Source organism: Silurus meridionalis, chromosome 14 (assembly GCF_014805685.1).
Source record: "Silurus meridionalis isolate SWU-2019-XX chromosome 14, ASM1480568v1, whole genome shotgun sequence".
NCBI lineage: Eukaryota > Metazoa > Chordata > Actinopteri > Siluriformes > Siluridae > Silurus > Silurus meridionalis.
In genome coordinates, this window is record NC_060897.1 from 6851048 (window position 1) to 6875935 (window position 24888).

The 24888-nt window shown below is 37.0% G+C and overlaps 1 protein-coding gene across 7 annotated transcripts in view; it reads right to left on the minus strand.

Moving 5' to 3' along the window:
- Positions 1-1196: 1196 nt before the first annotated feature.
- Positions 1197-24888, minus strand: part of cacnb1 (calcium channel, voltage-dependent, beta 1 subunit) — a 37781-nt gene continuing 14089 nt past the window's right edge. Inside the window, exons 1-14 of one of the 7 annotated variants that reach the window (XM_046866106.1) lie at positions 24826-24888; positions 12315-12434; positions 11752-11874; positions 10609-10745; positions 10299-10366; positions 9687-9823; positions 8031-8111; positions 7730-7788; positions 7483-7592; positions 7186-7194; positions 6108-6259; positions 5897-5992; positions 5619-5804; positions 1197-3531 (exon numbers count right to left, since the gene is read on the minus strand). The exon at positions 24826-24888 is cut by the window's right edge and continues 157 nt beyond it. In XM_046866106.1, the coding sequence (XP_046722062.1) occupies positions 3058-3531; positions 5619-5804; positions 5897-5992; positions 6108-6259; positions 7186-7194; positions 7483-7592; positions 7730-7788; positions 8031-8111; positions 9687-9823; positions 10299-10366; positions 10609-10745; positions 11752-11874; positions 12315-12434; positions 24826-24861 (1788 nt within the window). In that variant the 5' untranslated portion in view covers positions 24862-24888 and the 3' untranslated portion in view covers positions 1197-3057. Of the gene's footprint in view, positions 5805-5896; positions 5993-6107; positions 6260-7185; positions 7195-7482; positions 7593-7729; positions 7789-8030; positions 8112-9319; positions 9349-9686; positions 9824-10298; positions 10367-10608; positions 10746-11751; positions 11875-12314; positions 12435-24825 lie in introns of all 7 variants that reach the window. The other 6 variants (XM_046866102.1, XM_046866104.1, XM_046866103.1 and 3 more) reach the window with 6 other exon arrangements.

Below are 24888 nucleotides of genomic sequence, written 5' to 3' on the forward strand. Positions count from 1 at the left end.
GTGGTACTTCACAAATGAAACAGGTTTAGTATATTTCTGTGAAGTTTAACTTCCTTTTTCCTTGTGTGTGTTTGTGTGGTGGAAAAAAGACTGGTGTCATTAAGCCTAATCAGCAAATATGCTTCCTTGCATAAGCAAACCTCAAAACATTTACAAGTTGAGTCATTATGGTAAAACAGCCTTGCATGCTCACAGTTTAAGAGTGCATGTGTTTTTGAAAAGAGAGACCTCATGTCTAACCACCCACAATCTGCCTTTGTGATTGAGTAAATCATGAACAAGTAAAAAAAAAAAAAAAAAAAAAGGTTAATCACAGTAGCATTTTTCTTACTGTCATGTAATAATATCACTGTATTGCAGTTTAGCTAACTTCATCTTGGTATTTCCATAAGCTACTTATAATTCCAGAATATTACTTTCAACAATGCATAACTCTGAACATTTAGATGATTTGAAGAAATCAGTTCACTGATGTTTCACTGATTATAAACTTTCTTCCCTTAAAGCATTTATGGCAGGGGTTCTTAAATTTTATTTGCTGCCATGGATACATGTAACTGTAACCTAAGCCAGCCTAACCCTCTAAGAGCAGATTTCTTTTAGAAATATAATGTATACATATGTCTAAAATAAATATACTTTAAACTATTACAGCCACAGAGCATTTTATTAATAAACTTTCCACCAGAACTTAGTAGGTCCAATTTGACATTATAAATAGGTTAGTTGTTTATGTACATTGGTTTATAACCATTTAGTTCAATTATAGAGACTACTTGATTTTCAACTTTAAGAACTCAAAACTGAAATTAATCATTTTACAACGTGGGTTAAGATTTTCATCTTTCTAAAAAAAAAAAAAAATGCTTCATAGAACCCACTTGGAACCAGTGAACTATTGTGCTAAATTTATAATCTTAGAATGACTGTGTGAATTCACACATTCAGCAAATTGACTTTAGAACACAGAATTGCCCCTCATAAATGCCTTTTCACCCAACCTATGTCCATTCTGGTGTTCCACTCAGAATACTTTTTCTTCTTCTCTACATGACTTCACACTGTTTGTTCTCACCACCATGGTAACTAGACATTTTGTTGCACTGTATAATCCCCTGTAGAATTTGCCTCCTCCCAGCATCTACTGCTTCTCCCTAGTGAATATTCATAATAAATAAACATTCTAATCATAGAAATGAGTTCTGATTTTAATTTTTAATTAAAATACAGATTTAAACCACAGATTAAAAACAGAAGGCAAAAAAGCAAATGTAGCTACAATCAGGCACCAAAATTACGTTTTTCTTTTTTCATATATTAACAATTGCAATAACGCAACAATAACATTCATTATTAAGCTATTTTCTTGTACATTTTCAGATGTTCATCATTAGCATGATGTCCCTTTGCAACATATGTGAGTAAAAACAGGCTCATCAAATATATTAACTGACACTCTTCCTGCACATCAAAAGCTGCTTGAGTGCCCCCCTTTACACAGACACAGACACACAGACACACACACACACACACACACAAAACCTTTGTTTTAAAATGCCCACAGAGATAGTGACACAAAAGGCAGGAGCAGGAGAAAAAGGCAGTAGAAGTTTTACTGTGTGTGTGTTTGTGCCTGTGTGTGTCTATGAGTCTGTGCATTTATTTGTAAAAGCAGTGTGATCACACAATCATATCCGTACAGTGACAAAAATAACTGGTAGACAAAGAGTAAAGGTAACACTTCTATAGCACATCCACACAAAAAAAATTATGTGTGGCACAGAGTTAAGACAACCCACAAAGGGTAGTGGGTGTAACTTCATGAAATATTCTGGCACTTGTTATTTGTTTTGTGATTGGCATGTATATGAAGACAGCTTTTCATTTCCATAGCAGTAGTGCATCAGAAAAAGTTTGATGAACACAGGAGATGGAACTATGCCACATAAAAAAAAATCCTTACATGGCAAATATCATAATCCCCTGTAGGAGCCACTGATAGAGGTCTCAAAGTGCTTTATACAATTGATTTCCAATTCATGTCATTGAAATTGAAATTGTATTCGGCAGTCAGCCTACAAGATTGTAGCAGAGAATCCCTGTTTAACCTTAGTTGTTTAAAGGTCATGCTCATTGGAAATCGCAACATGTTTAATAAAGCGGTTCAAACGTTTAGTTTTTCTTGCATAATAATACCTGCTATCACAAATAAGTTAATATTGGTCGGCTTTATTAATGTGTCAGCCACAGATTACTGTACAGGCTGGAAAAACATGTAGCAGCAATAAAGCTATATCAGGCAAATGATGTAATACAGTTTCTAGCATTAGAAGCATAATAAATAATATCTAAAGAAATAGAGAAAGTATATACACGAAGAATATCGGCAGATCATTGTAGAGAATTTTGACCTGGGAAATCCTGATGTCCATTACCTGGTGATGCATTGCGTAAATCCAATGCACTGCTGACATGGTGTATCTGAAGGCTGAATGTGTAACAAAGATCTTTAAATCTTTAATTTAGATAATTCAATTTAAAAGTAAAATTGTACTGAACTAACGATATTTTAGGAACCAGAATATTCTACCTGGGGATACAGAGGCCCTGATTAAGACAGTCAGAGGACAAAATACATACACCCATGCACACACGCGCCCTTACATCCACACATACATACACAAAAGTTTGTGGTTATATATTTTCTTAGTTTAACTTCATTGCCATTGGAAATAGGAATTATCCTTATACTGATAAGGGTTCATGCAAGACAACACAACAAAAAAACTAGAAACAAAGATAAAATGGAAACAAACATGTCTTCGCTTTCCCCTTACCCTTAAATAAGATTAGCTAAATGAAATATTAGTGTAAGCTTGGTTGGCATAATGCGCATGATGGAAATATGAACTGTACAGCATTTGCCTGTGATGGTTTCTATGGATTGTAAACAGATCCAGCTTTAGGCATCAACAATTGTCCCCCTAAATTTGAATCCCCCTAAATCCTTCATGTACTCTCCATATCTTCCCTGTCCTCCTCTCTAGGGTATTGGCTCTAGCGGATATACACGTCTCTGTTCCACTCCTCCTGGTTTTGATTGCGGCCTACTGTGGTCTCACCGGCTTCTACATCTTGACAGTAGCGCTCCCTCAGGTGGGCCCGCCCACGGTGATGCTGATTGGTCATTGGTGGTGCTAGGTTGAGGTTCTCCTGATCTGGTTCTGCCCCTTCATCCTCCCAGGATGCCTGTCGTGGAGCATGGTGGGCAGGGTTTAACCGGCTGCGACAGGATTCAGGCTCCTCGTATGGATCCGTTTCCATGTCATCTGTGTAGGCTGAGTCGCGACTCCCCTGTGTCTCCGAATCAAATGTGTCCTGTCGTGATAAGCCACGCCCTCCAGCTTGCAATTGACTGCGTGAAGTGCGCAGTGGCTGCTTGCTGCCCAGCTCGGTCTGATAGTCCTGTGGGCAGGCCCGTTCCACAACAGACCCCTCTCTCTTTGGCTCACTGTGCACGAGAAATGGCCCCTGTGCCAAGCAACGCCCCGAAATCACATAGTCCGGCCAATCAGCATGCAGAAACACAAAGGAGAGCAAGCAGGAGGTTAGTACAAGAGTTAGAATTTGACATTAAATGTCGAATGTACTGATAACACAACATTCCCACCATATATTAGCATGCTGTGTTTAAAGTCAAATGATACTAAAGAGTCATTTACAGCCAAAGAATTACAAATATAATTTTCTTCAGGTCCCAAGTGAAATGTAACATATAATCCTAAGCAATCTGACATTGGCCATCTTTATACAGGTTGATTGTGGGAAATTGAATAAGGCCATAACAGGAATGAACAAAGTACAGTAAGTGCAGTAAAAGGACTCTTTTTAAGATGAACCATTCCTCCTTGTAAACAAATACTTGCACCTACAAGATCACTCCTTTGGTTGGTTTGTACTATGAATAACCACTACGTTAACTAAAATAGTTAAAAACATTTGGCACAAGAGTTTAGATGGGAAAGGATTTAGATGTTTTAGATGGGAAAGAAATTTAATAGCAGTTTTTCATTCACAAATATATATAAAGTTTTTTTTTTAAATATATTTATTTATTTTATGCATAAAACATTGTCAGGTACAAAGTGGCTAATAGAGACTACTGAATGTTAGTTGGCTACGAAAGGTTAGACTAAACCTTTATTTAGTTTATAGTATAACTGTTGCCTGTAAACAAATGAAAAGCTAAGCAAAATAGTCTCTCCCTGCTGCCAACCTCTGTTGTTTTGGTTTGGTATATCAGCATATTGTTTAACTGCTAGTCACAAGGTTAGTAATATGACTTGTTCATGCACTTATGACTGGAATCTCCAGTTACAATTACAACAGCAGGAGGGAAAAAAACTAGGCTTTACCAAAATTACATTTAATAATGAATTATAAAAAGTGACGGCACCTTTAAAGCTTCCAGGTTTACAAAATATACATTTGAGCTATGTGAAATAGCTCTCTGTTTGATACAAAGTGGACTGTTTAATGCACAAATAGCACAACAATTTGGTAATAGGGATCCATTTAGGATTTTGCCATAAAAATGATCAGGCACTGACACATGCAATGTGTGTACTGCCCCCTTGTGGCCAGTATTTGTGCAACACGACTGGCATGGAGAGACTTTTTGTCTGCTTGTTTTGGAACGATTTTCCTTACATGTAATGTTTATGTGCTAGAAGTTAAAGTCAGAGTCTGCTTTTTGTTGATCTCTTGATAAAGTGTTCATTTGTCTTCTCTAAGTATATGTGTATGATTTCCTCATTTGAACCAAGATCGTGTTTGGGAGGTGATGTGTTGGTGCTGGATGTATATGATCACATCTAACATCCTTTAACAGACAATTCACTTATATCTCGCTGCCATGACGACAGCACTCCTGTCTCCTTGACAACTGTTAAGGTGGAGACTGGGCAGTGGGTTTTGTTCAAACTGCAGTCAAAACACACAAGATAATTTAACTTGGGTTTGCGATATTAGCATCCACATGCAGTGAAAAAAGCCAGTTAATAAGGTAGAGGTAAGCATGTTTTGCAAGGCTGATGCTATGGCAACTTGTAAAGGGGCTGGGATCGAGTTCATGTTTCCCAGGCTGCAAAAGAACACTGGAGAGTGCTTGGGATGGGCAGAGAGAGAAGAATTTATTTGTTGTGTGTATATGTGCATATATTGGAGGGGTGCAGAATGGGCAATAAAAGCATGTTGATTGCAGGACTACATAGTAGTTCAGTGTTTTGTTAGTTTGTGTGTTTTTGGAGTGGGTGGGGATGTGCATATATGAGTGGTGAATCAGTGAAATCCTGTTGGATTCAAATTAAAGGAAGCACAGGTAATAATAATTGCACTTATAAATTCCTATATGTTGAGCAGCTATTTTGTACTTTGATCAGAGTGTACTTTTCTTCATGCCACTGAGGAAGAGACTGCTTCTCCGATTTCTCCTCACAGCTGTGTTTTATGCCCCTCAACCCTTGTTAAAGAGCATGTTCCTCCTCTTGGCCCTCCTTCTCAGGGTAAGAGCCATCCAGGAGCTCCAGGTTACGGCGGAGCGAGGTGAGCACCTGTACCTGCAGGTTAGAGACGGGTTCAGGTGAAGCAGCAAGTGCTGCCGTTGCCATGGTGCGGTTCAGGAGTGGGTTTGGTGGGTTGCTGCTTGGAGGGTGTGTAGCCTTCCAATACGCCTCTAAATAATCAGCCAGGTGTTCACATGCATCCTCCAGCTGGTTTTCATCTAATATGATGTCAAAGAGCTCCTGAGTGTAAAGAATTTTAATGTGAGTGTGTTGTTCACGTGCATACTAGAATTCATTATATATACAGACTCACAGGGGGACACAATACTCACAGGGGGACATTGTGCTAGTTTGTCTGCTGCCACCATCTGAACATTGAGATGTTTGGCCTGAGATTTACCTCTAGACTTTATCAGCCTTTGCAATACCTGAGAAAAGAGAGACATGAACATAGAGATAAGAAAAGAATGAGACAAAATACGGTGAGATCAAATGCTTCCATTTTTGTTTGTGATTAAATGCAGCTGAGTGACAAATGAATACCTTTGGAGAGGCTATCTTAATGTAAACTATTATAGGTGCCAGAGACGTTTTGGCAAGTTGAGATGGATGGTTAATGGTGTCCGCATCCAGAGCCACCAACTGTAAGGTCCGAGCCAACTCAAAGATTCTCTCTATTTCACTCTGCACCTCGGCTAAGCAAAAAAAGAATAATTTAAAAATGTATGCTTATATATGCTTACCATTTACACAGACATTCACAAACACAAAACCTAATCAGATAAAAGGTCAAAAGCTTTTAGTGGGAAAAAGTGGTAGTGTTACCAGTAACACACAAAGGCACAGTTTTTGTAAGAATCAGATCTGCTTTGTACAATCTATACATTCCCAAACTCAAAGTATCGCCATGTTAGTATCATGCACATGGAGGTTATTATGGTCTGTTAGATCCAAGGCTCCAGTTGCTGTTCTTTGGTACACACAGCACTGCAATATCTAACTTTTCTCATATCCAGCACAGCTGAGCCATTGTTCAAATATGTAATAAATAAGCACCGTAACTTTGTTGGTTACTGTGTATATGTTGCTTGAACGACTTTAAGGCTACACTTAAAAACCAAAAGAACCAAGGCACTGAATACTCATTAATGTCCCTGATTTCAGTAAAAATTTTGCATATAGTACATCTCTCCTAGATTTATATTACAATACATCCTTAAATTGATTTCATGTCTAATAATTCAGAAAAAAAAACATATTGTGCAACACATGGTATAACTATAGGTTGTAGGTCATATATTCTGAGATGACACGTAAATGATTTCTAAATAGATCTATGCAGTTATAAACATGCTGCAGACATAATTTTATGTTTTAAATTTAGTTTTTAGAATAAATGATTTTGATTATTAAAACAACATAGCATAAAAGTATGTTAAAAGAATTTCAAATAAAATACAGAAAGGTGTGCAATAGTGCAATATTACTTATCTCACTCTCAGGTTAAGCATGCAACAGACTTTCAAAGCCTTGAATACAGTATAAGAGGAAATTGTTAAGTGATGTGGATAGGCAAAAGATGAGGTCAGAGAAGAGATGAAAAAGATGAGAAGATACGTACCCAGTACGTCTGAGGTGGAGAGAGAAGGAAGGAAGAAGGGGAAGTGGGTGTGACGGAAAAAAGAGAAGTACATGGACAAAGCCAGAAAGACAGAATGAAAAAGAAAGAAGAAGCCAATCAGGCACAACAGCTCATAGGGAAATGTTTCAGAGAATGTTTAGGATCACGAGACAGTCTGGAAACCATGAAAAAGCTTTAAGAGAAAACAGATGTGTGTCTAATTGGTAGAATTACCATATAGACATTAATGTAAATTTTTGTCTGGTATGTTATGCCATTTGTCTGTGCTTATTTTACCCAAACTGGATCTGGTGCTGGAACGCTCAATAATGGTGTGTTTGCTGGGATTGTTCAGGACCGAACGTTTGGCAAGCGAGATATCTGCTGTGACCCGAGTGATGGATATTCTGCAATACACAACAGAAAATAATTATAAATTATATAAAGTCTTAATTTATAAGCTTTTCATATTATGCTATTAATATGATACATCATATAAATCACTCTCATAATATTAATGCATTCTAAAATCTTTAGCACTTACCTGCCCTCAAACTTGTGTTTCAGGAAGTCAAACAGAGCTTTCTGCATCATATCAGTTACCTGACAATTGTAACAATTAATTAACAGAAAATAGCAGATAACGAGAAATCCTTCATCCTTAATTCCTAAATGCATCAAGAACAAAAACTACATCAATGGCATCTGTGGGTTCTCCAACCAATAATCTGCTCTGTGGGCTGAATATTTGCATACTGTTAATCCCACTGTAATTTTTAGAGCATGCTGGTGGCTTGTGACAGCACAAGCCATTAATTTCTGTGTTGAATGCTATGTGTCTTTACCTCATAACCTTTGAGTGATGGCCCGACTAAAATGATGGGTCTCATAGAAGGCACCACATCGTATGGAGGAACATGTTCCATCTGATGGATTAGAAACACACACACACACACACACACACACACACACACACACACACACACACACACAGAGAGCATTCATGATTTATTATGCTTTTGGTGGTGGTGGTGAATAAAGGCATCCATATTTTTTATCGAGCCACTCATTTATTTTCTGAAGTTCCGTAACCAAACATTACATTAGAGCACATGTCTTAATTAATTCAGTAGTTACACAGTAGCTGAATGTGGTACTTTTGGACAAAGTAATTTCAAATTAGTTGTAGATTTGCAAGGGAAAAATAATGGCAGCAATAACAAGCTTTCAAGCAATCGCTTTCTGTATAAGGTAACATGGCTAAATCCTTCTGGCAATAAAAATACATCCATAGAGTTCAGAATAAACCCCTTACTTCAAAGACATCTGCTTTTAAATGTGTGTTCTTTTGTATACGTCGAGCAAAATATTAACTCAATTAACACATGCTGTGCTTTATTAATATTCCGAAAAATGTCTTCCAAAACCTTTTTGACTGATTATTTGTTGTTTCATCATAATGATGGAACCCTTTTTGGAAGTTCTTTCATTTACAAGTTGATTTTATAATATTGATCTGATACATATGATTTTAAAGTAATCATAAATGATTAAAGGGGAACATTTGAATGCACACATATGCACATAACGAAATTTCTCATGGTCAAATTCAGCACGCCACACCACAAGGTAGTGCATAGACCATAATATACATGTTAGCATACTCATGAAATATATTAATTTTGCCCAGATTTATTAGTACTTGCAACGCTTTAACCAAGCTAAAGTAACTACAGGTTTGCATAAAATAATAGAGATCAAAATTTATCAGCACCATCACACAACATGGAAAGCAAGAAGACTATGAGGCTAACATGACATCATTTTTTTTATTAGCATTGAGATAAATCACTGATTAATTTTTATGCATTGTAAGAATAGAGTGTCACACTAAGTTCTTGATTAGTAGAAAGTGATATATGTTTGGAATCTAGGAAAAGGTTGGGAGTTTGTAAAATGCTGTAACACATGCTTTTCCCAAAATGTCAAGACAGCATCATTGAGGACAGAAGTTCAGTGTTAACAAATGGAAGAGGCTCCAAAACTATAAAATGTTTCTGTAAAAGCTAAATAAAACACACGGGGTTGTAGGAAATGGGCTTAAATGTTAAAGTTAATTGCTCTGATGACTCACCGACTTCTGTTTCTGTTTGGCTGGGCCACCTAGCATTCCATAAACACCAAGCGAGTGCGAGTAAACACAAACAACAACAACAAAAAAATATAGAGAAGCACAATGCAGGTGATGCTATTGACAGGTTGTTAATACATTCAGAAAATTGAGATCAGTTACACAGATATTTGTTAGAAATCTATATCATGCTAGCATGTCCAAAACTCCAGGGAAAAAAGCATGGTGAGACATAGGAAGTGATAGGAAACAGGAAGTGGGAAAATCTTGCAAAAGAGATATTTGGTTAGAACTGACTTGGGTTATTAGCCAGAAATTGTAAGTGGTATTTTCTGATGCACTCTGTCTTGATCACTATCACTATGGTTACCTTCTTAAAGAAGGGCAGGCGTGGTATATTGCCCTGAGGGGACGTGACACTGCCGGCCACACCCTTACGGTCCCGGGCATCAACATGCTCCGCCTCCTCAGTGTCCGATGCATCATCATAAAGTGCTGACATATCAGCTATACGGGGGACCGAAACAATCGGGAGGCGAAGGGGGATTTGGTGAATAGGAGGAGAAAAAGAGACAGAGGAAGAAAGGAAGAACGGTGATGGTAGAAGGAAGGAAAACAGCAACCGAATGTACACTAGGTGCAGATTTTGAGTTAAACAACATAAAAGAACAGAGATAGAGAAGGCAAAATGGCGAGTTACAGATACAGTATAAAAACATATAACAAAACATACAACTTAAAAGAAAAATAAGTGGAGAGAAAATAAAATGTGAAATGGTAGAAAAATGCAGAAGTAGGGTAAGATGTAGATAGACAGTAAGAAAACAATGTAGGGCACAGTAGGCTATGCAAAGATCAGAACCCCAAGGTTGCCTTACATTTTCTGTTTGTAAGGTGAAGCTGTTGCTGGTAAAAAAGGGCCAAGCCTAGTATACCTGCACAGAAATCCTAAACTGCACTTCCATTTTCTGTTCGCGCATACCTGTTCCAGGTGGAGTAGGCCTACGGGTTCCTGAGGCAACATCCAAACTGGAGCTCCCACCAGACTTACTGATAGAAGAAAGAAACATTATTTTTGTAAAAAAAGAAAACTGGTGACTGAATACGCTGAAGCACAATAAAAAATGCAATTATGTCTTTTAAGGCTGTGACTATGGCCTAAATGAAGTATGGTAACAATTTAAATACAGTATGAATAAAGGCTTTGGTTATTATGTTGGAATGCAATTGGCTCCTGGCTGTTGCGTGTATTTTGACTCAGTTAAATGTTATTGTGGTGTTGAGATTGATACCTGGAGCTTAAGCGGTTTTGTCTACTCCTTTGTTCCTGTAGCTGACGAGTGCTCTCTAGCTTTACTGGACTAGGGATGAAACCCACTTCACATCCTTCCTTCACCAAACGTCCTATCCACCAGTTATTATTATATTTCTGTTAGTAGAAACACACATACACACAAACACACATTATCCCTATTCCTGTTGACAAACTGTTGACCAAACCTACATATATATTTTGAGCATTCAGTTCTGGTCCAGAACTCCAGAAAATCTGGTATTAATGCCATATTTTTTTATACAAACTATCAAATACAGCTCATATTCTGGTTTAGTTGCATATAACACAATAAATCACTAATATTAAACTTTATAATGTTCATTGCAGAAAACTATGCTAAAGCAAAAAAATGGGTGTGACCATTTGATGCTCACAGCTGGGGTGCGCTATCTAGTTTTTGCTTATAGTCATCACTGACTGCACATTTTCTGCACAATTCGGTCTCTGCATCAGCATAAAATCTGTGTTATCAACCGTTGATGCCTTGTATTATTTTAAATGATTTTTGATTTTGGCTTGTAAGCAATCAAAAGACTTCACACCAAATTATTAACATGAAATATAGTGAAAAGAAAGACAGCAGGCATATTTGCTGTAAATTGTATCAGTCGTCTGTTTACTTGTTGCAGTAGAATTTATTTAAAACCCTTCAACTAAAAACTAATGCTATGCATCTACAAAAACCCTACTGTGCTCCATTAAACACAATTGGTTTAGAAAAGAAAGAAAGATATGCTGATTTGATTATATGCATAATTACACCTCTTAACAATGTATTCATTCCAGCCAAACCCTTTATATTAGTGCTACACAATCTTATTACCATGGTTACAATGATCATAAAGCTACCAAAAATATACTATGTACTGAACTTGTCTTGCTTTTGCATCTTGCAATGATTAAAAATACTTTCCAAAGAATAAATTAATACTGCAATAAATGTAATGTTTTAAAATTTTCAATCAATGGGTTATTTTAATCAGATATAAGTAGAAATTACAGTAGAACTGCATTAGAAAAGTTTTATTGTATTATTTTATAGCTAATTATGCACCAAGAATAAGTGTGATAAATATGTGAAATGAGAAGCGGAACTGACCTCTTTGATATGCAGGAAATCTTTGGCTTCAAATGAGATGGCCATTCCCTGCACTGGAACATCATCATTAGGGCCCGGGTTATAACCAACATTAGTCCTCACAGCAAATGCAACTGGCTTAGTCTAAGGCAGAAAGCCAGAGAATAATAATTAAAAAAGCATAATATCAAAATGAATACATTCTCAACAGTAGGGTGAAATAGATATGACTGATCACTGGCGCAAATTTCCTTTAGTAATAATAGCCTGAGTGCTTGAACCCTGCTTGTCAAATTGAAATCTTCAAGGACAAAATAAAACTGAATGAAGCAAAACATAAGGTGAGATATTTTGCACTGTAAATGACATACTTCTGAGTACTACTGAAAGGTTGGTGCTGGTAATTCCACTCCACATGATTTAATAGGGAAACTATCAGATGTCATTTTACATGACACATGGGATTAAGATTAATGATAGGCACATTCAGTAAAAAGAGAAAGCTGGAAGAGAAAAAAAGGAACAGAAAGAGCAAAGGAACAGAATAAAAAAAACCCTGATTAAATATGGATAGACACACACACCTTAGCTTTCTCAAGGGTTGCCAGAGCTTGTCTGTCTGCTTCTTTTCGCAAGGCTTCTGGATCCTCCTCCAGTGACACGTCAGAGTCTGAGGGACGACTGGTGTAGGAGTCCGCTGAACCCTGAGTAAGAAAAGAAAAAAAGAGAAGGCGGAGGAACAGAAGAGGTACATTTAGTTCTGTACATTCAATTAATTTTTCTCATATATAACAGAATTAGCAAAACGGTTTTAACATTTAACGTAAGTCAGAAGACAACACTATTAAAATCATCCCTTAATTTATTTACTACCATCCTTATAATATTTTGATAATCTATTAATTAGCTGCTCATTCATTTATTTAACAGAAGATGAGCTCAGCTTTTAGCCCTGACTGCCAACTCATATATTACATGCAGTTATCGCAAGCAGCTGCAAGGCAGTCAGAATGTGGGCAGTTTGATGAAGCGTTGCTGGCAGTGTTTTTTCCCCAGAGTGAAGCACTTGTTTCAAAAGTTGAAAGAAGTTAAACTTTTCAGAAAAGCTCTGAGATACATTAAGCTGTTTTTTTTCACATGACCAAACAGGTTGCAGCTCAGGGGAAAGCGGAAACAACCTAAATGGGGATAGGAGGGTAGAGAGTCAGTGAGAAAATTACTGAGTAAATGTTATATATCAGAAACACTTATATAATCAAAGATACTTCAACTTTGCTTTAACTCTGCAGTACTCTCCTACTCTTCCTCCGAGCAACCTCATCCTTATTATAATTATTACAATTCGCCTACAAATAATCACTTCATCCTGGTCAGGGTGGAATTGGACTGAACATTAGAAAAAAATTCACACACACACACACACACACACACACACACACACACACACACACACACACACACATACTAATTCACCACCTACTAGTATGTTTATGGGAGGTGTGAGGAAAACAGAGAACCTGAGAAAACCATTATGGGCATGGGAAGAGCATGCACCAGCAGTAATGTAAGGTCAATTTTGAATTATTATTAATGATAAATGTAGTGTAGATAGTTAGCTAAACTATCTTCAATTAGATCTGATTCAGACACAAAGATGTTAATGTTATAAAGTGCATGTTGCTCTTTTCACACCAGCACAAAAAGCACTTCAGTCTGTTTCTTTGCACAAAATCACCTATTGTGGGTACAGTCTAAGCTCTAGAAAACTGCTGCATGCTCTCTCTCTCTCTCTCTCTCTCTCTCTCTCTCTCTCTCTCACACACACACACACACACACACACACACACACACACACACACACACACACACTTTGATACATCATAGTACAGTATGCGCAGGATTTGTATGAAATTGTGATTCCCTGTTCTTGTTGTCAAATGCAATTCAGTAAACAGGAAACACAATATACCAAAAAATTATTTGCATGGTTAAACCATGGCCATACTTTACTTTGTACATATTCTCTAGCTCCAGTTCTCCTGCAGATTCTCCTGCAAATCCTGCAGTATTATCTGCAGGATTTGTATGAAATTGTGATTCCCTGTCCCTGTCAAATGCAATTCAGTAGTTCCAGTTCTCCTGCACAGGCAAATAACATTGACCTGAATCTTATCTTTATATAAACCACCCACCCACATGCCTCTTTTCCCTGTTAACTTATTTTCCCCCTTTTCCTCTTGCTGTTGTCAGGTGTCAGGCACACTCTAAACCGTGGGCGGTGCAGACAGGCATGAAGATAGCTGCAAAGCTTGTGAGTGAGTGTGAGTGTGTTGCTTTTTAAATAGAGGTGAGAATTCACCATGATGACATATGTGAAATAAAATGTTGATAAATTATTCATAGAAAAATTACAAACACACACAGCACTTATTAAATAGGATAAAAAAAAAAAACAGTGGAATATATTATCCTATTTAAACACATTTCTCTGCATCCACTTTACTACAGGCACCTTTTAAGGCCATAAGGTAAAGAAAGCTCTCCTGGCATTTCTAGCTTTCAGCAAGAAACAACTTATTGATTTACTTGGATTTTACCTTTGGTCATACAAATGCACCAGTTGGTTTTCATACAACTAAAAACGCGACAATTATATTAAAACCAGGCCAGACACATGGACCATAGTCTTCAACTTGGTGCAGTTAGCTAATCCATGTACAGATGTCAATGTACAAATGAACAAATACTAATTTAAACATATAATTTAATAAATGCTCTTAAAATGTGTAATAATTACCGTAATATCCGGACTATAAAGCACACCCAAATATAAGCCGCACCCACTGAATTTTACAAATATTTTTATTTTTAACATAAATAAGCTGCACCTGTCTATAAGCCGTGTCTACACTAATGTACTTTACACAGGCTTTAACAAAAGACACGTTACACACGGTGTAACGGGTGAAATATGTTGCGCTTACGTTAGGAGCATAGCGGTATTTTGGGCATAGTTCGGCACTGCATTCTTCCGGTATTACTGCGTGTGTGTAAGACTGACGATTATGTCCTTATTATTTTCTGATGCTCATTTCTAAGTTGCTTTGACTAACCTGTAACGCTGTAGTCAAGAAAAATAAAAAAGCACGAGTTTTGGAAACCTGTCTGTGCTTAAATGATTTCTGTTGTAACTGGAGTTAGCAAGCTATCCCTTCACCCAGACTCAACGCGTTACAACGGCTTGTATCTAAACAGTAGCCGACCAAGAAAGTCATTGTTCACTGTCTTCCTCCTTCCTTTCACAACTATTTCTCTCAGGAGTTAACTTTTGGCATCGTCGTGCGTTTAAAAATCACCCGATGGAAGTTTTTTCTCCGGATGCCGTGCAGCTCAGAACACAGATGAGGTGCGTTTTTTCGTTTCCATTTGAAAATTTCATTGGTCTAATGTTATGGGGTTCAGTTTTTTGGCTTGAAGTTTGTGAAACCGGGAAAAACCCAGGAAAAATTCATAAATTAGCCCCTTCGTTGTTTAAGCCGCGGGGTTAAAAACGTGGGAAAAAAGTAGCGGCTTATAGTCCGAAAAATACGGTATGTGTTAGCCTTGTAACTGGGAGATCACGGTTACAATTCTGTAATGGACTTTGTATTAATTTATCTTGAACATATTCTTAGTATTCTACACAATGTATTCTTCACAATGTTGCAATTTATGAAAGCGCATTGTGAGTTATATGTAAATTATACATTTAGAATTATCGTGATCGTTTTTAGGTAAAAATCATTACACATTATCTCACCACCAACAAAGAAACTGAGTTTACTTTTGTATATTGCGATCATAAGCCCTGTCTTAAATTGACTGAACACTAAGGAAACTAGGGTCTGAATTTACTTGGATTTATATATCATTATAAATTATAAAACGTTCTGTTAACAACTTTAAATGCATTATAACGTTATGAATGCATATAGGTCATTATAGATATGACCTTCATGGAAATTGATTCATAGGGAAAACAATCCTTAAAACTGAACTTCTCTGATGACAACAAAAAGAGTTTAAATTACAGAAGCAGAAAAAAATATATATTAAAAATGTCATATCATATATTATAATTGTGTCATGTTTTCAACAACACAACATATTAATTCTTGTTATTAGATGTTTTTTCACCAGAGGTGTATTTTCCTTTATGTTCTAATGGATTATAGTGATATAGTGTACTTGTTCTAAAATCATATGAAACATTCATCTAACTCAATCACAAATTTATGACTTATGAGTGACAAAAAGTTTGAAATCATCTCACAATGCACAAGTTCTTCCATTGCTGTAAGCTCATTAAACAAATGATTTCCACTTATGTAAGTGGCAAAAAATAATGCTGAATAAGTTAAATTAATGAAATGCTTTTATGGGCCGTGATATAATTAAACAGCAAACAGCAACTATTAGAGTTTTTGAGTCTGAGGAAAAACAGCAACAGGTCTTTGAATAAAACTCTCCAAATAAATTATATTTAGCTCAGCAATATATATATATATATATACAGGGAGTGCAGAATTATTAGGCAAGTTGTATTTTTGAGGATTAATTTTATTTGAGGATTTAATTTGAACAACAACCATGTTCTCAATGAACACAAAAAACTCAATATCAAAGCTGAATATTTTTGGAAGTAGTTTTTAGTTTTAGCTATTTTAGGGGGATATCTGTGTGTGCAGGTGACTATTACTGTGCATAATTATTAGGCAACTTAACAAAAAACAAATTCATACCCATTTCAATTATTTATTTTTACCAGTGAAACCAATATAACATCTCAACATTCACAAATATACATGTCTGACATTCAAAACCAAACAAAAACAAATCAGTGACCAATATAGCCACCTTTCTTTGCAAGGACACTCAAAAGCCTGCCATCCATGGATTCTGTCAGTGTTTTGATCTGTTCACCATCAACATTGCGTGCAGCAGCAACCACAGCCTCCCAGACACTGTTCAGAGAGGTGTACTGTTTTCCTCCTTGTAAATCGCACATTTGATGATGGACCACAGGTTCTCAATGGGGTTCAGATCAGGTGAACAAGGAGGCCATATCATTAGATTTTCTTCTTTTATACCCTTTCTTGCCAGCCACGCTGTGGAGTACTTGGACGTGTGTGATGGAGCATTGTCCTGCATGAAAATCATGTTTTCTTGAAGGATGCAGACTTCTTCCTGTACCACTGCTTGAAGAAGGTGTCTTCCAGAAACTGGCAGTAGGACTGGGAGTTCAGCTTGACTCCATCCTCAACCCGAAAAGGCCCCACAAGCTCATCTTTGATGATACCAGCCCAAACCAGTACTCCACCTCCACCTTGCTGGCGCCTGAGTCGGACTGGAGCTCTCTGCCCTTTACCAATCCAGCCACGGGCCCATCCATCTGGCCCATCAAGACTCACTCTCATTTCATCAGTCCATAAAACCTTAGAAAAATCAGTCTTGAGATATTTCTTGGCCCAGTCTTGACGTTTCAGCTTGTGTGTCTTGTTCAGTGGTGGTCGACTTTCTGCCTTTCTTACCTTGGCCATGTCTCTGAGTATTGCACACCTTGTGCTTTTGGGCACTCAGTGATGTTGCAGCTCTGAAATATGGCCAAACTGGTGGCAAGTGGCATCTTGGCAGCTGCACGCTTGACTTTTCTCAGTTCACGGGCAGTTATTTTGCGCCTTGGTTTTTCCACACGCTTCTTGCGACCCTGTCGACTATTTTGAATGAAACGCTTGATTGTTCGATGATCACGCTCAGAAGCTTGGCTATTTTAAGACTGCTGCATCCTCTGCAATATATCTCACTATTTTTGACTTTTCTGAGCCTGTCAAGTCCTTCTTTTGACCCATTTTGCCAAAGGAAAGGAAGTTGCCTAATAATTATGCACACCTGATATAGGGTGTTGATGTCATTAGACCACACCCTTCTCATTACAGAGATGCACATCACCTAATATGCTTAATTGGTAGTAGGCTTTCCAGCCTATACAGCTTGGAGTAAGACAACATGCATAACGAGGATGATGTGGTCAAAATACTCATTTGCCTAATAATTCTGCACTCCTGTATATATATATATATATATATATATATATATATAAACTGTATGTATATATATATATATATATATATATATATATATATACTACCTGCATGTCTTCTCTCACCACATCCATAAACCTCTTCCTTGGCCTTCCTCTTTTCTTCCTTCTTGGAGTATTCTAGCGATCATTTCATCGAATAATTAAATATTCGGATAGTAGTACTAGTAGATGTACTTTATCTTTATTAAAGATCAATACTAAATAAGAGAGAGAAATTAACAAGTAATTTGTTTTTCTTTTTAGGAAAATTTTAATTTTCTTTTGCTGAAATTGCATACAAGAATATCGGTGAAAACCCATTTAATGCATTTAATTGCTATATTACATCAATAATACAAATACAGTCGCATTCAAAAAGTCCCTATGTAGTTGCCAAGTAGAATAAGTTATGGGAAACTATTGCTTTAATGAAACTCAATTATTCACAGTTATGGATTTATTTATACTTTATATAACACATTGTATATAAATAAACATATAAAAATCTATTTAAATTACTTCACAAATGCTAACCGCACTGTATCGTGTTTTCTTTATGTTAAACTTTGAAATTATCCCAACTTTGGAAACTTTCTGTCGTTTTCTTTGGTCTGAATCTTTTCCTCATCCTTCACTGTTTCCTCCCCATTCATTCTGTAGCGTGTGTTTACCTGTCCAGAGCACTTCATAATAGCTGGTGGTGTGTCAGTAATAATGGTCCGAGGGAAACACAGTGCTCCGGGTTTAGTTAAATGATATATAGTTTAGATATATATACAGTATCTCACAAAAGTAAGTACACCCATACATTTCAGCAACTATTTTAGTATATCTTCTCAAGAGATAATACTATAGAAATAAAACTTGAATGTATTCTATTTTATTATAAATTTTATCAATATATTTTTATTTTATTATCTTTAATAAAACTTATATATATTTAATGTTGTCAGTGTGTAGCTTGTATAGCAGTACAGATTTACTGTCCTTTAAAAATAACTCAACGTACAACCATTATTGACTAAATAATTGTACACGCTAAGTGATAACAGCTGTATGTTTCATAACCATGCCACATGTCCTATTCATCATGCTTATGTTTTTGTCTGTTTGACAGGACCATACAAATTTGTGTATCTTGTATTAGTAAAATTTGGTTATTTGAGTACAATTCTCGCATACTGACCACTGGATGTTCAACATGGCACCTCATGGTAAAGAACTCTAAGGATTTGAGAATTAGAATTGGTGCTCTAGACACAGAGATGGCCGAGGCTATAAGAAGAACTCCCTGAAACCGAGTTACAGTACAGTGGTCAGGGTCATAAAGAGGTTTTCCAAGATGGTTTCTGCTTAAAACAGGCATCTCAATGGTCGATTCAAGAAGTTGAATCCTCGTGATGTGCGTCAGGTGCAGAAGCTGGCTTCAAAAAACAGATGCATGAGTGCTGCCAGCATTGCTTAAGAGGTTGAAGAAGTGAAAGGTCTGTTTGTCAGTGCTCAGACCATATGCCCCACACTGCAACAAGTCAGTTTGCATGGCCGTCCCAGAAGGAAGCCTCTTCTAAGGCTGGATCACAAGAAAGCTCACAAAACGTTTGCTGAAGGCAACCTGTCTAAGAGCATAGGTTACTGGAACCATGTCTTGTGGTTTGATAAGGCTAAGATAAACTTGTTTGGTTCAGATGGTGTCCAGTATGTGTGGCGACACCCTGGTGAGGAGAACCAAGAAAATTGTGTCTTGCCTACAGTCAAGCATGGTGGTGGTCGCATCATGGTTTGAGGCAGCATGAGTGCTGCTGGTATTGGGGGCAGCGGTTAATTGAGGGAAACATGGTTTCCTACATATACTGTGACATTCTGAAGCAGAACATGATTAATTCCTTTCAGAAACTGGGCCAAACAGCAGTTTTCCAACATAATGACTCCAAACACACTGTCAAAGTGACTGCTTTGCTGAGAAGCTGAAGGTAATGGAGTGGCCAAGGAAGTATCCAGACCTGAACTATATTGAGCACCTGTGGGGCATCCTTAAGAAGATGGTGGAGAAGTGCCATGTGTCTACTGTCTAGCAGCTCCGTGATTTCATTATGGAGGTGTAATAACAATGACTATATGTTGAGTTATTTTCAGAGGACTGTAAATCTGTACTGCTATACAAGCTACACACTGACTACACTAAAATCCAGAAGAATATATACTAAAATGGTTGCTAAAATGTGAGGGGTGTACTCATTTTGGAGTATCTATATTGTACTAATTTAAGATCAAAAGACAAATAGGAGAAAATAGATCAGATCGGAAAAAAATAATTTCCTTATACAGTGGAACCCGGTTATGTCGATGTCCTAGGGGGCTGCCAAAAAGCATCGAGATAACCGATGATCGAGATAAACGAAAATCAGAATGGCGGCAGTATATTAACGTGCTTGAAATTTCTTTATGTACATGATGTGCGTTAATAAATGAGAAAGTGCATGCACGTGTTTTTGGAGGGTTTTTTACACAATAGTGTTGCCGCGATTTGTTTGATGAAGGCATGCTATAAAAATACATACAGTACATGTTTGTTAACTGTCAGGAATCTTTCTCGGCCGCACATATGGTGCTCGTTTAGCATCATCACCAGCTCCTATTTAAACTTCCAATAGGAGCCTTCCCACCGGCACTCTCTCAACGGCTGCGCTTTTCTTCCCAAAGCGCATCGCGGATTTCCCCCGATCCTGCCGGTGTTCATTCTATGCCTTTGCTGCTCATCCCACGTTCTCCCGTGTGCTGTTCAACGCCGCGCTTCTACTTTCGCCTCCCGTTAATCGCATAACATTTAACAACAAAATGCATATGTGCACTAACTAACAGCAGAGATTCACCAGTATACAATACAACACCTGTAGCAGCTGTAAGGCTTGATTTTTCCGTCACTTTCGCGAGTTCTTCTGTGGCTGCACCGAGATAACCGACGTTAAATGGCAAATTTTTCAAACCTTGTGCTCGAGATATTAGGGTTCGGCGACATAAAAAAGTCGACATAACCGATAAAATAATGCTTAGACAAAACGAGAATTTGGCGGTTCCACTTCAAAAACGTCGACTTAATAGGGTTGTCGAGTTAACCGAGGTCGAGATAAGTGGGTTCCACTGTATTTACATGGAGATATAAATATTTTAGAACATGGCACCAGACCAGACCACAGAATTTTCTATGTCACCAAAAGTATAAGAGTAGATTGTCAAAGTGAAATGAGACGTACTATTTGGTCGCATTTTCCAATACTAATTATTTTATTATGCTTTCTTATAATTGTGCTATAGCTTCTTTCAGTTGTTGTTTGTTTTGGTGAATTTCTTTTTTCAGTTTCTTCTTTTGTGGTGGTAGAATGCTGCTCATCTGGATTAACGTGTGTTGATTGACTTGGTCAGTCAAAGTTACTTTACCTTAATGAAATCCTTTGACATTGTGTTTTCGGCTATTTTCTTAAGTTATTCTTCATATTGAAGATTCTCCCACTTCTACTAGATATATTTCTTTCTCTACACTTTGGCCTCTATCACTCTTCAATAAAATTCCAATCAAGCTTTGTTTTTCTTACTGATGATCAATGTGTGCATCTTGTATTATAGATGCTACATTGATAACTAACATATCTAGATGTAAATATCAGGAAATTAATCTGGAATTCTGCTCATTCTGTCTAATATTTTAATATGAATATCAAATAAAACCACAATGTCTTCAGTGTATAACAACAACAAAAGAAAAACCCTCTGTGTCTTGTTTACTGTACTTCAGTGGCGGCCATGCATTCGGTAACTGGGCCTTCAGTGGGGACTTACCTGACTTAATCCACCTCTTAATACCACCACTATCATGTCGCAATTATAGAAACCATCAAAATAATACAAAAACCCAATATAGCAACGCGTGGCATTACAGAGAGACAGGAATTTTACCTATGGAGGGTGAATACCATTTTACTGAAACAAGCTCCAAACCTCTACACTAGAACTGCAACTGTGCCAGTTCAGAATCAATGTTTGTCTAATACCATGACAAAAATATTGAAAACGTAAATAAAATCCAACCTACTCACCAGAGATTCATACTCATAATTTGCACCGCTCCTCAGAGGCTGTAAGCCAGTTGTATTGCTCGTATTCACTGGTCTGGAGGTGAAGAACAAACCCTGTCCCGGGCTGAGACAAGCTAGCTAGCTTCGAGGTTGGCCGACCTCTTCTCATGATGTCTGGACCAAATAAATTTCTCTTCCTCCATAGGCATAAAATAGTCTAACTCAGATGTATTAATGTGTGAAGAGCGCTACAGACGTGTTTTGCCAGTCGAACTTGGCTGTAACAGTTTCCCTCTGACCAACCAATCAGAGGATGAAAAATCCAATTGGTAAAAGAAACCTACCCATTGATAACCCATTGATGACTAAGATAAAAAAAAAAAAAAAGGCCAGCAGTACCCACTTTGCAGGCCCTGGGCAGATTAGATTGACATGGCAGCACATAGAGGCTGAAATCTGATTGGACAAAAAAACTAACATTTACATACTGGAAGCAGTGCAGCCAAAAGAAACGCTACAAAATAGGGAAAATAAACTGTTGGGAATAAATTAATAAAATTACATGGAACAAATATTAGAATTTAGGTTGAAAATGTAGGTCAGTGCTTCTGATAGTGTTTAGGGCCCTGACCGCCCGCCACTGCTGTACATACATATCCCTTATGATGAACAGCTCAACTGTTATATACTTAAGAAAAAAAATATAAAAGACAATTTATATAGTTATATAATTATCAAATAGGTAGCAAATATCACCCTTTGAATATCAAATATATTCTTTTTTTATTTATATTTATTTTCTCCTTACACATACTATTTAAATATCAAATATCAAATTTGTTCTACAAATAGCAGATTTAGCACTTCACATCACCAAGAGTCATCTCTTCACACTAGCTTAAGCCTGCCAGAAACCCAGCAGAGTCAGTGTAAAGGGTAAAAAAAAAAAGAAGTGTAACAGGACAAAATATAAATATGAATAGATTATGAAAACATGGAATGACTGACTGAAGGTTAATAAAAGCACACACACACACACACACACACACACACACACACACGATGGGAAATATGATGGGAAAACCCCAGTGAACACCTGACTTTCTATTTTGGTCAATCAAAGTGGGGGTAGTACAGTATTTGGGATGTGATATAAAAGGAAAAAAATTGGTTACTAAATCAGACGTCTTAAATGGTTTGTAATATAAACTGCATATAATATATTTTGTATATTAAGAGCAGAGAGAGAGATTAGGCATTTTCGTTTTCAGCATTTGTATTGCCCTTTTCAATACTCAATAATAGAAAGTTGTTGATTTTGCTGATTGCTCGCGATGCAATGCAATGCAATGTAATATCAGGCACAATGCAAAGGCTAGAGTCAATCATTTGACAAAGATCTATGGGTTCTTCTGATAGAAGCAACAACATAAAGGTTTCGCATAATATACATGTTTTTACTTTATTTCTTGTAAGACAAATCATCAGTGAATTCAAAATTAGCAGCTTGTTATCACGCCCAAATTGGTGAATACAACATGAAAGGTAAAAGTATTAAAATGGGAAAAAATAACCAACAAACCATAAGAACATATTGGCTATGAGCTTAATAAATAGAGACAATAATAGTGTGCAGGAAAGGAAGAGGAAGAGAGAGAGAGAGAGAGAGAGAGAGAGAGAGAGAGAGAGAGAGAGAGAGAGAGAGAGAGAGAGGATAAAAAAAGGATGACAGTTGTGTGCAAGTCAAAGTCTGATTATACTTATCATCTACTGCATTTCAGTTGAACTCTCAATGGTATAGTAAGTCATTTCCCATTCAATTTCTGCGCAACTGCCAGCAATAGCATTATACCAAGCCACCAAAACAAGCAGAAATATTCTAATATAATTATTATTATGCCAGCCATTTAAACTCAGCACACTTCACACAGTCACTATGCTTAAAAACAGCCATCAATATCAAAATCATCAAATATGTCCAAACATGATTATTTTGAATTATTATTATTATCTTCCTGTTGTCAAATTTATAGAGCCAATAAACTAAAATTAAACACAAAACATCACTAATGCTTAAATAAGTAAATAAAAGTACAGAATACAAATGGAAACAAAGTGACACTGCACTTAATATGAATTAATCATTAACAACTGGTTACCAAGCGCTATGGGACATGTGGAGGCAGTGGTTGGAAAATAGTAGATTTTCTTCACAGGACTTGCTGTTCTGTGTTGAAAATCTGCTGTTAATTTTCTTAGTTGACTAGTTCAGTGTCTGTTTGTTAGTAAACCAGTGATTTGTTTCCTTTACAGGACATTTGACATTATTGTGTTGGTTATGCAGAATGCTTGCCTGATATGCTGATTGACTGAAGCCTATTATGAGAACATGGACTATAACATGGACTTCAGTGTAATATCACTTAACATCATTAATTTTAATATTGCTCTACATTAATTATACAGCAATTATATTAAATATACAGTATTTTTATATGCTGTAATTTCACACCGAAGGTGGAAAACGTTCTGACGTGATTAATCCTTGTTTCATGTTTTACATAGAAAAAAATGTCATTTTAACAGGGGTGTGTGAACTACATCTATTATATGTCTAATATATATTTGTGTGTGTGTGTCTGAGCAACTGGTGCCTGTAGGGTCCCTGTGCAGAGCTTGAAGTCTAATTTAAACCCACAGGGCCAATGCAGCTGCCCAGACCAAAATGGAATCACACACACTAGAGAAGGAGAGACCAAAAGAAAGAGGAAACAGACAATACCTTTTCAGATGTGAATCCTGGCCAATTCTTGGAAATCATTTCTCTGATATCAAACCATATTAAAAAACCATATGCACCCACCCACACACACTCACAGTGAATCATTTTCAGATATTTCTTACCGCTATGGGCCTGTGAATCCGTTCATTTGTCTCCATGGCACTTTTTCCTTGCCACGGCAGCTC